The sequence below is a fragment of the Thamnophis elegans genome, chromosome Z, assembly GCF_009769535.1.
Source record: "Thamnophis elegans isolate rThaEle1 chromosome Z, rThaEle1.pri, whole genome shotgun sequence".
In the NCBI taxonomy this organism is placed as follows: domain Eukaryota; kingdom Metazoa; phylum Chordata; class Lepidosauria; order Squamata; family Colubridae; genus Thamnophis; species Thamnophis elegans.
The window spans coordinates 26,525,588-26,541,839 of record NC_045558.1 but is presented as its reverse complement, the minus strand read 5'-3'; the positions used below and the strand labels follow the sequence as shown (position 1 = coordinate 26,541,839).

The 16,252-nt window shown below is 39.0% G+C and overlaps 1 protein-coding gene across 1 annotated transcript; it reads left to right on the top strand.

Annotated features, from left to right (window-relative positions):
- Positions 1–6,507: 6,507 nt before the first annotated feature.
- C1QL3 (complement C1q like 3) lies at positions 6,508–15,546 on the top strand. Its single transcript, XM_032237548.1, has 2 exons — positions 6,508–7,364; positions 14,252–15,546. Exons 1-2 carry the CDS (start codon positions 6,777–6,779, stop codon positions 14,429–14,431), a joined length of 768 nt encoding a protein of 255 aa, XP_032093439.1. The 5' UTR covers positions 6,508–6,776; the 3' UTR covers positions 14,432–15,546.
- Positions 15,547–16,252: the final 706 nt, after the last annotated feature.

Genomic DNA, 16,252 nt, shown 5'->3' with positions numbered 1-16,252 from the left:
AGATTCTGAAGAGAAAGCAGAAGAGGAGGAAAGGGTGGGGAATAACACTATTTAGCATTTAAAATATAAAATATTCCATAAAACATAAATGGAGATTTTGTACTGCTCCTGATGTTCTTGAAATGCCTAGCATCCTTTGGAAGTAAGATCAGAGAAGACGGATTCTGAAAATAAGAGCATAGGAATTATATGTAGAATCATAGATTTAACACCAGCCCCAAAGTTGATTTGCCTTGGTCCTCGACAGCATGTTAAACCAAGAAATTATCATAAGATTTGACTGATTTCTTTGAACACTAATAATTAGCATGTCCAAATTTGAAAGACAAAAGGCTTTTAAAAGGGAAATCACCCCATAGATATCCAGAACTGATGTGCAAGTTGAAACATTTCCTAATAAATGAAGTATTTTATCAAAAGCTAAAAAAAAGATTATGGATATCAAAGAAGGTAAAAGGATTTGTAGACATAAGATCAGAAGATAATTACAAAAGAGCTGCAAAATGTCTAATATGTGTGAGAGCATCAAAATTAGATCTGAAGTACTTCTCCCATACATTGGAGAATAAATTTATGGATTCCTGTGTTATCACAAAAACTACAGTTACTTTCTATGTATCAGAAAAACCTACCTCATAGGATTGTTGTAAAGATTAAATAGGAAGAATGAAAACAGCATGCACTAATTCGGGGTCCACTTAGAAAAGTATTTAAAAATGTGCATCTCCTTTCCTTATACCAAGTTGTCAAAGTACAAAAAATAGCTCTAACTGTAGGTTAGGATTAGGGTGGGAGAAATAGCTATTTTGTTGTTTTAACGACATTTAAAATAAATATTATTACATTAACAGTAGACTACAATCCACTATTCAGATGTCGCAAGAGCTGTCCTAAATTGCATACCCATAAAAAGATATAGATGTATATATATATATATATTATTAGAGACTGAGGAATGAATTGACTGGATAAAGTGAAATGAAATACAGAAACTTCAGAGACAAAATTGAACAAAGCTTGACAAAATCAATTGTTTAGGTTTTATTTAATCATGTTATATAAGCAAATCAGTTAATCAGTGCAAGTACAGTATATTTGCCTTTATCATCCAATCCTCATTTTGTGAATAGCTGTCAATTTGTTCCCAATTATCAGCATTTCAATCATTTTGTGCATTACATTTTATTATCATGTATTGTTTACAATCTTCCTTACAGATTGTTAAAAGGCATTTAAAAAATTTTATAATATGGTCCCTATGATATAAATCTATTAACACTAATTTTTTACTATACAGTATAATTAAATTTAAAATTACTACTTTTTATTTAAATTTCACCAAAGGCAAACAAAGTTCTACATCTTGTACCAGAATCGCTGCAAATAATTGTTTAATTAATTGGCATACCTTATCTTCAAAATCTAGTCACTGAATGTTTCCAACTCTGAGCAAATTGCAGGTAGAAAATGAACAAAATATATTAGTTAATAGTATAATCTTCCATGAACTTAGAGAAGCTTTTGTGTAGAAATACTTGTTGCAAAAATTAGTAGGCTATTTACCAAAAATTAAGCCAAAAGCTAATCAGAGATCTAATTACCCAATTTCCTTTTCCTTATTTATTTCCTTATCTTACTTTCAAGAATGCAAAATGAAACAGAAGCTGTGCACAATTCATTTGTGGAGGAAAGAAATGAACACTCACTAAAGAGTTAAATGGAAGAAAAAGGGCCCATTCCAGATCATGACAAAAAGAAAAAAAGAGTCCAGATACACACAAAATAGACACAAAATGGCCTCATCAACATGGGCACCATCTTGACTTTTCTTATCAGACCCTCCAGATTCCCATGGTCAAAGGGAAGAAGGAAGCAAGAAATTAGGACCAGAGGGTGGAGCAAACAAGGGGACAAAGCAAATAATCTGAAAAGAAGGAAAGTGAAGCAAGAAAACAGAAGATCTCTCTGTCTCTCTCTGTCTGTCTCTCTCTCTCTCTGTCTCTCTCTCTCTCTCTCTCTGTCTCTCTCTCTCTGTTTCTGATTCTTTCTCTTGTTTGCTCTACCAGGTAAACCAGAAAAGAAAAGCATGACAAGATGATCTTATTCTACTTTACTGTAAGATTACATTAACATAATCTTGTAATTCTGAAAGTACAAATCCTCTGCTGTCTTTCTAAGTCTCAGAAGTTTAGGGCGCAACTTTTTGGGTCTTTTTATGCCTATTATGCAGCTGCATGTTCCCACCCATTTTATCTGATCATTCCCTAGGCTGCATCTCTTTCTACTGGCTCTCAAATCAATACCAAACACCATTACAAATTGTCTGTGCACAGTGTGGACTTGAGATTCTCTCTGGTGTGTGTATGTGTACACCTCTCCTGTGTGTGTGTGTGTGTGTGTGTGTGTGTGTGTGTGTGTGTGTGTGTGTGTATGTATGTATGTATGTATGTATGTATGTATGTATGTAGTGGATGTCTGGACAGTTGCAGCCAAACATTAGTAGCTCTACTGAATAGAAAAGCAAAGATCCTCACTATGGACCTTGTTTGTTTGTTTGTTTATTAAATTTGTATGGTCATCCAACTCATATATAGATGACTTGGGGCAGCTTACAACAATAAAATAAGAACCATAATACTCCACCCCTTTCCATTGTTGGAAAACATCAGCTACATGGAACAAGATATGTGACATCACATCCCTGATTAGGATATAATACATTCTATATTTTAGGATGTATAGATTTCAAGTCACAGAATTGTCCTTCTGGCATGGTGGTTAGGGAATTCAGGAGCTTAAATTTCACATATTTGGCAAAGTTGCCAAGTTTGAGAAAAGGGATCTAATACATATACCTGACCTATAGTCAGGCTTTCTAACCTTTCAGGGTAGTATATTAGTCCCACTTAAGAGATTGTGATTTGTATTCTTTCTAAACCAACAGAATGTTGAAAAGAAATTATATAATGAGGTCAGATTTTCATATCTTTGTCCATCCATAAATTAATTCACAAAAAACTGAGGAGAATGAGATAAATTTGGTCTGCAATGCCTGGGGAAGCTCAGAAAAGAAAGATCAGTGGTCTGATCTGGTCTGGATAGCAAAATATTTCCCGAAAATGTTCCTTGAAGCATCTGTGGGTGAGAGCAATGGAGCTGTTGCACGGAAGGATATCACTTGCCAGGGCATACAAGTGCAAAGCCAAAGCACCGCAACTTGCAGGGTGTGCACGAATAAATCCACACTTTTCTTCATTATACAGAAAGAAATACAAACAACTTCTACAGCAACTGCTGATAAACAGATTGAAAGGCTTCAAAATATCACACGCTGCATGCATTTCCTACCTTGGTAATAATGGAATTTGAAAAACTTGGGGCATCTGTCTCAAACCTGCAGGTGTAGCTTGACTGAGAGCTGAATTGCTAATGGAACTGCTGGAAATGTGTTGTATGACCTTAAAGAGAGAAAATTTATTGACAGGAGGAAAATCTGTTGTCTGATATTTTCACCTATTTTATCATCATCATTATCATCATCAACCAGATCATCACTATTTTTAAAGAATTAGCTGTATTCACACAGCTAAACAATCATAATGAATTAAAGCTTAGTACAAATCACTGATATTTCGCTTCTCATGTCTACAGCAGAGATTCTTCTACAGCAGAGGTGCATTATAATGAACTTCTGTAGTTCATTGTGGCTCCCTAATTAAAGATGGATTTGGAAATTATTGTTCTAGCAAAGAAGTGAACAAATCCTGAATTTTGCACTTCGCTTTATGTATATCTTCTCACTGGCAGGTGAAGCAAAGAAGAGACCAGAATTTGCAACAGCCCAAGCACTTAAGGCAGGAGTAATAGGGGATAATATTGGCAGAGTTTCTCTATGTTTAACCTGAACAAGTAGGTTATAAACCAGTGTACAGGCACAGACATCTATCAAACTGTCTGAGCCTCATTAAAGTTTCCTAAGGCAACATGGGCATGATGTATATAGGGCCATTCCAACTTTTACAGATTGATATTACTGTAAAGAAGACAAATAAGAGCTGCAGCAAAATGTGGCAGCACAGTATAACCAGGGTTAGTCAGCCAGTCGTCCTGTTTTCCTATGTGTTCCATTCTTTTCATCCCACATCCAATCACATATTGTACCTGTCCTTATTAATATCTCTTCTTTCTGGGAAGCATATCCTATTAAGCTTTCCTTTTTCTAACACTATTTCTTTGCATTTGGGAAACCTTCCCCCACTTCCACCACCTATTAGAAAGTGCAGCTTTTTAGCTAAACAGAAATCCACACATTCATTTTAGCACACAGAAGGTAAGGGGCTTATAACCAACTTTGTTATGAAAACACCATGTTGATGTGAAGAACTATGGAAAACTGAATAAATGTTTGATTTTTAGAGACGTATTATGTTATTTCTTTCTTTACAAAGATGAAATTTTCAAAATGTTTTCCTCTTGGGAGAAACTGATATTGCATAAATAACATCTCTCTCCCCTCTCCAATTCTTTCAAAATGTGCCAGTGTGTGTATGTGTGGGAGGGGGGAATGGTGGTGTTGAAGGTATTGAAGGCCAAGGGATCTGTCAACTGGGTTGTGTGTTTGTGAGATACGGACATTATAAAAGGTTGAACTCTGACAAAAATCAGGAAAAGAGAATGGTAAGAATATTTACAAGTGAAAAAAACCCTTTTCCTTTTTTTGTTATCAGCATGCTGTTGAGGAGATAAGGAGTTGGGTCAACCCATCTCTATGGCCTACAATGGTCACTCACTTCTTCGCCTTTTGATTCTCTTAAGGAAAAATGCAAGAAGCTGCTGACATTTCTGCGTAAAAGAAAGGATCAATAGATATTTCCTGCTGTCTGCCTCTTTGACCTTATTGTCTTCTGGAACAGAAAGGGAAAACGGGGAGTTGAAGTGTAAGGAGGTGTGTAAAAAAGAGATTTGTTCAAGGCAACAACTTGGACAAGATCACAGCTTCTTGGTCATCATGCATCAGTTGTTTCCCCACTCTCAGACCCCTTTTGCTTATTACAGATGCTTACCCTGCTTCTAATATCTCACACTCTTTCAAACCATCATCTCCATATTGACAAGCAAATGTCATCCCTCATTGAAATGACATCCAATTGAGCCCTACTGTAGAAATATAATTTAGAATCAATGGTTTGTGGGGTTTAAGGTGGTGGCCTCCTTCTGCTTTGCATCTGGAAGAAGGTCAATTTGCTGCTGTTATCTGCTCCAGAGATGGGCAGAAGTGATATGATACATGTTGACCATGCCAGGAAAGCACATTCAACTCTGCCACCAAATGTACAGGAAGGTCTACAAAAATGTTTAAATAAAGAGAAATCCAGGAAGCAACATGTATCACAGCTTCAAAAATTTATTGAATATGGGGAGGGGGTGAGCCTCCCTTCTCTGGCTGTGAATTCCAGAAAAAGAGCAAGAAAGCAAGAAATGAGATTTTTTTGTGTGCGCTTTAAATCATGGGTTACTCCAAGAAGCAGCAGCAGCAGTGTGTGTGTTTGTGAGTGTGTGTGTGTGCGTGCATGCATGTGCGCACTGGGTTGTCAGGTGAATTGTAATACACTACCCTTGTATTCAAAGTGATATTTCACATGACAGACAGAGGCCACTGGGGGAACCATTAAATAAGGAGCAGCATTGACCTTTATATTCAGGATCAAAGACTGAAAGAAGGTCCTAAGTAGATCTCTCTACCTTCCATGAGCTACTCCAGCAAGAAAACGGCCACAACATTTAAGAATGGGCAAGAAGAGAGCTCCCAATTTCATTGCTCAGTGAGAAGAGATAAAAAGGGAGGGGGAAGCAGGGAAAGAGGAGAGGGGAGGAAAACATTTCCCCACACTTGTCAGAGAGATGCCAAACTCTCTGTGAGTGGGCTGAGTGCAGCAGATGCTGGGATGAGATGCCAAAGCAGCTCCTCTTTCCCTTGCGCCTTTGGGTGCTTATAAATTACCCCGCGCCTTCAGAAGCCTCCTCTTGTCGCGATAGCCGGCTTCCTGCGCTCATCGCTCTGCTCCGTTCCAGCGCAGACTGGGGCTTCGCGACTGGGGACCCTCCAGCGGTATCGGTGAGGGAGTGAGCCAGAGCTGAAGAGGCACCTCCGTCTCCTTCCTTCTTCCCAGCGCAAGTGGCGAGCAGGAATATCCCAGGCTCCCACGCGCTCTCCCCCGCTGCCCTCGGAGATTTGGCGTCGCTGCAGAAGAGTAAGAATGAATGAATGAAAGAAGGAAAGAAAAAAAAAGAAAAAAAGAAGGGAGGGAAGAAAAAAAGGGGGAGGGGGAGCGACCCGCGAGAAGACCGCAAAAGAGGCGACCGGGAGGAGCAGAAGGGAAGTTGATTCGAGCTGGCATAGACGGGAAAAAAAAAAGTCGATCGCCAGCCGCAGCATAAAAGTGTGAGCGACTCCACTCAGCCTAACAGCGGCGGCAGCCACAGGTGCCCCAGACGGGAAGCCAAGCCGTCCACGACAGCGGCGCGGAGCAAGGCTCCCGGAGCTTCGGGATCTGGCGAAGGATATCTGCCCGCGTGACCCTCCCGGTCGACGGGAGGAAGAGGGCGACAAGGCCCCACGGACGCGGGGAGGCTACCCCGCGGTGATTTCGGTTGGAAGAGGTTCCCGACCCACCATCAAGATTTTGTCCAAAAGCAGGCAAGAGGATCGCCCTGCGCTGAGCCGCCTGGTGGGCAGCAGGCGCCGGCTCATCGCGGCCGGTGCGCTAGGGGTGGTCATGGTGCTGCTGCTGGTCATCCTCATCCCGGTGTTGGTGAGTTCGGCGGGAACATCGGCGCACTACGAAATGCTGGGCACCTGCCGCATGGTCTGCGACCCCTACGGCGGAACCAAGGCGCCCAGCACGGCGGCCACACCCGACCGCGGCCTCATGCAGTCGCTGCCCACCTTCATCCAAGGCCCCAAGGGTGAGGCCGGCCGGCCGGGTAAAGCCGGGCCTCGGGGCCCCCCGGGGGAACCAGGTCCGCCGGGGCCGGTGGGTCCGCCGGGAGAGAAAGGCGAACCCGGGCGCCAGGGTCTACCTGGCCCGCCGGGAGCTCCGGGCTTGAACGCGGCCGGGGCGATCAGTGCCGCCACTTACAGCACGGTGCCCAAGATCGCCTTCTACGCGGGCCTGAAGCGCCAGCACGAGGGTTACGAGGTCCTGAAGTTCGACGACGTCGTCACTAACCTGGGGAACCATTACGATCCGACGACCGGCAAGTTCACATGCTCCATCCCGGGCATCTATTTCTTCACCTACCACGTGCTCATGCGGGGCGGCGATGGCACCAGCATGTGGGCTGACCTCTGCAAGAATAACCAGGTGGGACCGGGGAGAGCTCCAGGGCGCAGGAATGAGCCCCGGCGGAGTGGGGAGGGGGCGATTCTAAATTTTCTCGGCCAAAGCTCATCCTGGAGAGGCAAAAATTCAACTATCAGCGCGGGGTAGATAGCTGCGTTAGTTGGACTTCTGCATGTTGCATTTCCGCCTCGCCAGCAGCCGCCTCTGGCAGAGTTTGGTTAGAGAAAGCGGACAAAAAAAATTAAGGGGGGAAAAAAAACCTCTCTCATTGGACACAGAGTTCGACCGGTAAGTGTTAGGAGAGCCTCCAGGAAAATAAAAGTAGCTTAGGAAGTTGAAGATCCAGTGGGAGTAAAAATAGGTTCGTCTCTGCAGGCGTAGGAAGGCTACAAGCCTTTGGGGATTTAAGGTCACTAGAAGAGGTGAGTCTGCACCCTTAAAGAGAAAACCCATGGGGAGGTGCTCGCATGGCTAACAGAGCTCGGGGACCCGAGGAAGATGAAGGTAATCCGGGAGAGGAGCGCCACCCAGGCTCTGTTTGTGGGCACCCCAAAAGGCAATATCTTGGTAGGAATTTAGGCTGGCAAGGAGAGATTGGGAAGATAGTGAGCTAGACCCAAACCGAGTTTACTTCCCGAGTAAGACTATGAGGCCAGGTCTAGGCAGAAACTTAGTACTTCGGTGAAAATGTTAATAAATATGAATTCGGTTGTGGCCCCAGGACGGGGGGAAAAAACACCCTCTCCTACCTCGATTGTAATCTGCTGCTGCTTTTGATTTCTGGGTTCAGAACAGCAGCATCTTGTCAACAAGGCAGCGAATGTTTGAGGTTTCTTGTTTTTGACTCCTTGGAGGCAGATATATATTCTTTCTTTTGGGAAATTACAAACAAACAAAGCGCACGCGCGCGCGCACACATACACCGTTTTTAACATGAGAAATGATTAGTTTGACAAATCCTTATTTGGATAGCCGGCTGTCAACGAGTTGTGAAAACACTGCACAGCTATCGGTAATGGTCGTGTACAAGGGAATAGGTATACATGGGAATAGGTGTACACGGGAATAGATCTGGTACTTTAATCGGAGGTAACTGCATATGTGTGAATAGCGAAGTAAAGTTTGCTGTCTACTTGCGACGTCTTGAGCTTTCCCCAATCTAATACCTTCCGGCTGTCTTTGAGATCTTCAAGAGCGAAAGTGGAAGGCAACTGTGCCACACATCACGCCCCATTCCCAAAACAGTGTGCCCGTTGCTTATGCCAGGCAATACGGAGGAGTAGCCGGAGGGCATCGATTGAAGGGCTCCGCCTTGTTCTTTCGTGAATCGCCTGGCATTATGTCCACAGCAAGTGGGCCAAGAAATGGTTCTTCACGCTTTCAGTACCTGCCTTTTTCTGATGGAAGACGCTCTTGGATATCTGGAGTGGAGTGGGGAAATGTACTAACAGTCTTGACTCAATGACGTAAACTGGGCGCATTTTTTTTCCAAGACGAGAAGGCAGGAAGGGAGAAACTCAGGAGACTTATTGCGGGGTGGAGGGCATAGGAAATATAGTCTAACAAGAGTTTAAGTAGATGGGGATAAGGTGTACGTGGGGTTGGGCCCTGCTGGGGAGCATTTGCTGTCGTTTGAGAAAAAGGAGCAATCTGCATTGCCCTTATGGACGCGGGAAGGAGTGAGCCAGTGGAGCGGGAATCGTATTTCCAATACCCCCAGGCATGTGGCTGAGCGGCCCAGTGGGCAATCCTCATAGAAAGCAGGCGAGGGAAAACCTTAATGGTCTAGGTGCGGGGCTGTAACTTCAGAAGCGTCTCCACATCCAGGAAAAAGCAGCTTATAGGACTCCTGCACGACAACGGAGAAATTGTTACAGTACTAAAGTCGGTTGTGGAGGGAGAAGGAAACCAGGAGCGCCTGTTTCAACTGGGCCAGTTAGGAAGCGCCCTCTTCTTCTTCCTTAAGAGGTTTGCATCCGAAATAAAAGCCGGTTTCGCTATCCGAGAAGCTTCCCCAAGTCTGCACGAGGCGCGGGCGAAGCTTGGATAGAAGCCCCGGCTCGTTAGGGGAGGCTTAAGAGGAGGAAAGAGAAGGCCGGGCCGCGCTTGGCGGGTTGAGCGGCTTCTTTCAGCCGCGCCTTTCAACCTGAGAGAGGTTTTCCCCGAGGGCCTCTTGGTACGGCGGCCCAGACTGGAAACAAAGAGCCCTCTATTAATTCCAAATACTCCCGGGGGCTTTTATCTTGGGGTGGTGGTGGTAGTTTTTGAGATGAATGACGAACCGGGCAGCAGCCCTGAAAATCTCTCTCCTTCAAAGCCCAGTTTCTCCATCTTCCGTGCGCCCAGGATCTACTTCACTCACACCTGGGCGTTTTCGAAGGGATCTCCGGAACCTTCGGGCGCTTTCTTAGGATACCAGGCACCAAAAAATGGGTGAAGAAGGGAAGCGGCCAGTGTGTATGGAGAGAATTTTCTGCCGGCGTTACAGCTTCAGCGCACTTTTGGCAGAGTTTTAGGCAAAAGGAGAGTAAGCCCGAAAGAAATGGAAAAGATAAAAATAAAATATGAAATTCTGGAGAAACTTGGGAAGGTGGGAGAATTATTCCCAGTTTTATAAGCACAAAATTAAGCCAACACTTTAGCATCTCATAATGCAACATCTATACATACTTATTGAGCCATAGCTCCCTTTGGAATTGCAAATAAGTCCACTGAAAATGGGTGTGAGTTCATTTCTAGCTTACTAACAGTGCAAGACTTGGAATAGACAAAGTGAAATCAATGCTAAAATATAATTAAACTAAGGCCCAATTATTTTAAATGGATAATCTCCACTTGATTTATTGAATCTTTTGGTCTTAGAATAAAGTTTTGTCAGAAATCAGGTTTTGTTACCATGTTCTTGAGACTTTCTAGAGAAGGTATAATTGTTCTGCTTTCCCCAAGTTTTTGGCAAAAAGTCAAAGCAGAACTCTTCTCCTGATGCTAAAGATCATGAAAGTTTATAAAATGGTTTATAAATTTTAATCATTTTGCAGTAGTGTTACCTATATCTTGCTTACATGGACAATAATGAATGCATATAATTTTATAGATGTCATCTATATGCTAATTGTTTGTATTCATTAATGTCTTTGTAAGCGTGATTGATAATTGTATGACTAAGAAATAAATAGTAATGACTAGATGGATTTGTTCCCACAAAAATTCAGTGGTTTCTGGATAAAAATGAATTGCAAAATGAATGTCCAAATGATTTTGTGAAAATCAAAGTAAAATTATAATTTGATGACATAATGCCAATTTGTAAGACTTATCTTGATTGATTGATTGTTGATTTCACAATCCTTATCAGGAAATACTAAAGAGTTTTTACACTTAGAGTACAGGTAAGCATTGTGTGTGTAAACTGTGTGAACTGTTATACTGAACACATAAATGGCTGTTTTCTCTTTTATTGCCACTTCTAGATTAAGAGATACCAGAAATAATTCATATTTGCTTTTTGTTTATGCATTTGTGTTAAAATTATAGCTAAAACTGAGCATGGTTTTCCTTCATTTAACCAATATCTTGCAAAAACTCAAATATGGACATTGGAAGGTATCTTGTTCCTGAAAAGAACAAGAATGAAATTGGAAATTACTGGAGGCTTTTTTTTGTTTTGTTTTTTGTTTTGCAGAATACCAATGTGCTATACCCAGAGGAGCACTTTTTAATCACCTCAATTTTGGATTGACTGAATATTACAGATGGGGTCATCAGAGGATGATAAATTAATCATGCATGGCTTTTAACCTTGTGTTTATATCTTCTGACTAGTACATGAAAAATAAAACTAAGGAAGCATATACTATAATCAAATAAACAAAAGTCTCACTCGTAAATAATATATATTGGTTTACATTAATTAAAACAGTTAATGTAAAATTCTCACATTTACATCAGATTACAAGGAAAAAGTTATTTCTATTTAAAATCTGACTGAAATAAAAAGAGAACAAAATCTAGTGTATGGCATGTTGTATGAAAACAAATGTTCATATTAGCTTGAAGATAGACTAAGTCTATAGCTCCAGACATTTATAAATTAATTCAGTCACCAAACAAACAGGCAAATATTGATCTTGCTAGTACTGAATTCAGTTCATATTTATGCAGGCATAAGCAATCCTTAAGCCATTTTTTAATATTGATGACTAGCTGTAATCCATTGATATTCTATGGGCAATGATTTGATCTTATAGCATTGATAGTTAATGAACTGTGAGAATTGAATTTTCTATGCAAATTATTGGTAGGGTGGACAAATTATCTTTTAAAAAGAGGGCAACGTGTTATAGATTGCATAGCAATGAGAAAAAATATCAGTCCTGAAATACATGCGACTTGTAAAGGAGAAAATATTTAAGAGAAACATATTGAATATTTGAAGGATTCCCACATAGCTTATTGCTTTTCTTAATAGTTAGCATAAATATAGAACTGCTGAGACTACAACATAATTAGTTTGACTGTCCCTGTATACCTTTATAGCCCAATGTGGTGAGCAGTCATGAAACTTATGTAATGTACACCACATTGTTTTAATTTGGAGATGCCTTTAAGGTGTACAGTAATACTGTTTGGAATATTCCACTGAGGCTGTCCTTATAGAGATTATCCTATCTACCCACAACAACAAAACAAAAGAGAAAAAGCTATAAAGGTAGTACAATGAATATGGGATTCAAGTTAATGCAGATGCAAGGCCCAGTAGCTAAAAAGAAAGTTATTGCATTGTTCAGTTTTTTCACTTCCCTTACTATGGTTTCTATTCTATGATAGTGTACAGTAAGCAATACTATGCATTTATGTGACATCTGTCCATTGCCTCAAAATGTATAAAGCTAAAGCATTTAATGCCAAAGGTAGGGTTTATGTCATATGATAAAAGCACCAATATTATCAGCTGTAATATCAAGCATCATGTAATTTCAACAAATATTTAGATAAAGCATCAGGAATTTGAATATCATATAAATACTTAAACCTAGTGAAATGCAGGAAATAACTATTTCACCTCATGTTGCAATAATCATTCACATACACCAAAAGGTATAACTCTCCTCTTTGTTATTTAGAATTATTGCCTCAGATAGAGCATAGATCCAAAGAATGTGCATTTCAGACCTCCGAATTCTAAGGTCCTCACCCATTCACAGTTTCTTCATTTTTAGGAAATATCCCTTGTGATATTTATTGATTAAAACATGGTCAAGACAGATCACCTCAATAAATAGTAAATTATTTCTGAATGAATCAAAAATTGAACTGTGGGATATTATTCTATATCATGCCATCTTAAATTGGAACATGTTCAAGGTAATTACAAATCCTATAAGCCTTCTTGAAGCTTGGTATACAATGCAGGAGAAGAGGTTTTTTCCTGCTTCTGTTTTCTAAGCTTTCTAATCCGCTGTGTGATCTTGCATGGTAGGAAGTTTTTTATTGTTAACATTTCTGTACTAACATGGGGCTACATATAAATATTTAATATCATCATATCAAAAGTATATCATTTATACTTTTGAAAGACATGTATAGGCATTTTTTTACATATTGTACTTCTTCCAATTTCAAAAATATCCAGAAGATATCAAGTCTTCAACTATTTTTTAGTTCAGACATCCAAAACCATTAAATCATAGATCTATTAAAGAATAGGATAAAACTATAAATATATTGCAAAAAATGGTCATCAAAGGTTAATTTATGCATCTATATATAAATGATCTGATACAATTCTTGTTTAGTTATATGCTGAACTGATATCAAATGTGCTAGCAGCTTCAAGTAGCCTATTTGTTAAATATAGTTATCTAACATGATATATTTTAAAACAAATATTGAGTTTGAAGGCTTAAATAATTGTATATGACTAGAATCTCAAGACTATGCAATATTTATTTCAATATTGATTTTATGAAAATCTTTTAATACTAATATTAAAAAGAATAATGATAGTTACCTGGTGATTTCACACTCACATTGCTTTTTCAGATGATCCATATTTCAATTTGATCTTTTTTATTGAAGAGCATTAAAAATTTTTGACTCAGATCTAAGAGCATCAATGGATTACATACTGACTGCCTTTACACTTCCATATCTTGCATTCTTTGTTTTATTCACAAGTCCTGATTTGGATATAGAACTGATAGGAATCATACACTATCATATTGATACACATCTAGCTTCACCTGGTGAAAAAATCAGTGGGATTATATTACTGTAATCTAGTGAAATAATGTAATGTAATGATGACAACAGCTTTTGCATTATAATTTTCCATATTATTATTTCAAAAGCCATATATTACATATTATTTTGAACTTCCATGAAAAATCCAATGAAACTTGTAAAAATGTTGAATTTGCAAACCCAAATATATTTAAAGAATGTCAGATTGGGAAAGGAGTTGGCAGATCACAAAAAAAATCTCAAAATGGTTAGAGATTTGGAGTAATTATTTTGAATCCAGCTCATTATTACAACTCATGTTTCTCAGCAGATCATATGAAACTAAATGGAGTAACGTCCATGCAGGCTAGCACAAACTTTGAAGATAGTGTATGAATCTGAAACAAAAACAAGTGACATGCTAAATTAGTAGTTTAAAAGGATTTCAGATGTGTTATTTTTGCTTAGGGATGTCAGTGATAGTCAGGCAACAGAATATTTGTTCATAGTTGTACTAGGCTTTACTACAGCTATAACTGGCTTTTTTGTGAAATGTTGATTGCAGTGGTAAAGGGAAAAAATACCAAAAATATAAGTTGGAACTTGCAAGTGAACATGCAGTTTCATTCCTGAGTGTTGACAAGTACTAAAATTATGAACAGTCTTTTTTTCTGTATTTTATTTAGGTGCGAGCTAGTGCCATCGCACAAGATGCAGATCAAAACTATGATTATGCCAGCAACAGCGTGGTCCTACATTTGGAACCAGGAGATGAAGTCTATATAAAATTAGATGGTGGAAAAGCACATGGAGGAAACAACAACAAATACAGCACATTTTCTGGATTTATAATTTATGCTGACTGATATTAAACACAAACTAAATGACCTTCTAATGATCAATTCTCTTGGCAAAAATAAAAGGATGAAAAAAGCCCAAGGGATATTGGTCATAAGACTCTTCAGGAGTGAAGCCAAATGCTACCTAACCCATATCTGTACAACCCAGAGAAAGATGTTTAAAAAATTAGAACCAGTGTAAGAGGTGTGTGATCTACTATCACCAAAGCAAAATAGTCCTTGTTGTTAATGTTCATGTGAATGAATTCTATATAAATCACAATTTTTTATAGAGAGAAAGAAAAAAGAGCACCAAATTACTTCTTCAGCATATGTAGTATCCTTGGTGTGCTATGATTTCATGCTGCTTTTCTTCATCCATCAGCTTTGGTGCTTATGACTTGTCTGCTAACTATGAGCCAATTCTGAGTATATAGTGAAGAATGTTTTTCAATAAAAGGGAGATGTAAGAGAAATTCTACTGTTCCTGCCAAGGGATATATTTGCCTAATATTTCTGTTCCTTGGCTATTTAGAAATAGGAAACAGGCCTCCTTCAAAGCTTAGCTCTAATGTTGTTGTACTTAGATGGAAATACAACTACAGCACAATTGTCTCATTTTCTGTTATTGCTTCAATATTATGCAATTGTTAATATTATGTAATTCCTTATAGGCATACTCCCCTCTAGAACCAGGAGGATTGTCCCATTTAGTTTGATAGAGTAAGAACATATTCAAGAATATGAATATGAAGTAAATGGCCAGATTTCTGTATGCAAAGCAAGAGTCAGAAACAATAATAAAACAATTGCATTCCATGAAAACAAAATATGAAATTAAAAAAAACAGCAACCCTATATTCTGGGACTAGGAGTGTTGGCGGTATTATTTCTAATATTTATTAAGAATATAATTTGATTACTGTTTAAGAAATTAAAAGGGATAGAATTCATGATGTAGATACTCAGGAGCAGCAGTTTGCTACAAGTTAAATGTTGAATGTTGGGCATCATAAGTTACAACAGTAGAAAAATATTTCAGTTTTCTTGCTGCATACTAAAAGAATTTAGTAGCTTTTTTTCAACACCTTTCAAATCTCATACTACGTGCCATTTACAATTCAATTTACAATTAGAGTCCTATGCAAACTTCACCCCAGTGGTGGAGCAGTGATATAATATAGGTAGTTATGGATATAACTGAATAGACGGGCTTTTTAAATCTAATTTGCACCTGCTAATTTTGCCCATCTTAGCACTTCAGGAAGCATCCCACATAGAGTTAACTGTATAAGCTTATGGTAGGGTGGGGTACAGCTTGCAGCACAATCCTATGCAGATCTGCTCAGAAGTAAACTGCTTTAATGGTAGTATATATGTGGTGTTTTGTTCTATTGTATCAAAAGAAATGCCACATAAACTCCATGATGCTATCAAGTATCTTTGGGGCTGTGATCTGAAGATTTGTCAAATATTATAATAGTTTATAATATAATAATCTTGCTCACAATCTGTTAATACTATATAATAGTTACACACTACATTTCATAAAGAAAGGTTATCTAAAAATGAATAATTTCCAGCAAATAATACAATAGGTTTTTAATTATTCTTTTAACTTAAATATCAAGTTTTTATATATTAAAAACTTATTGTCTATAATTAGGCTCTGAACTCAGTAATGACACATCTAGACTTAATTTGTTTACCAACTTAACACAAATTAACCTGTGATTCAAATAGGACTTACTTCTGTGTATTTATGTAGAGGAGTGCATATTTTAAGATGCCAAACTTGTAAATGTGATCTTTCATTATCAGTCCAATGCAAAGAGGTCTTAGGAGAAT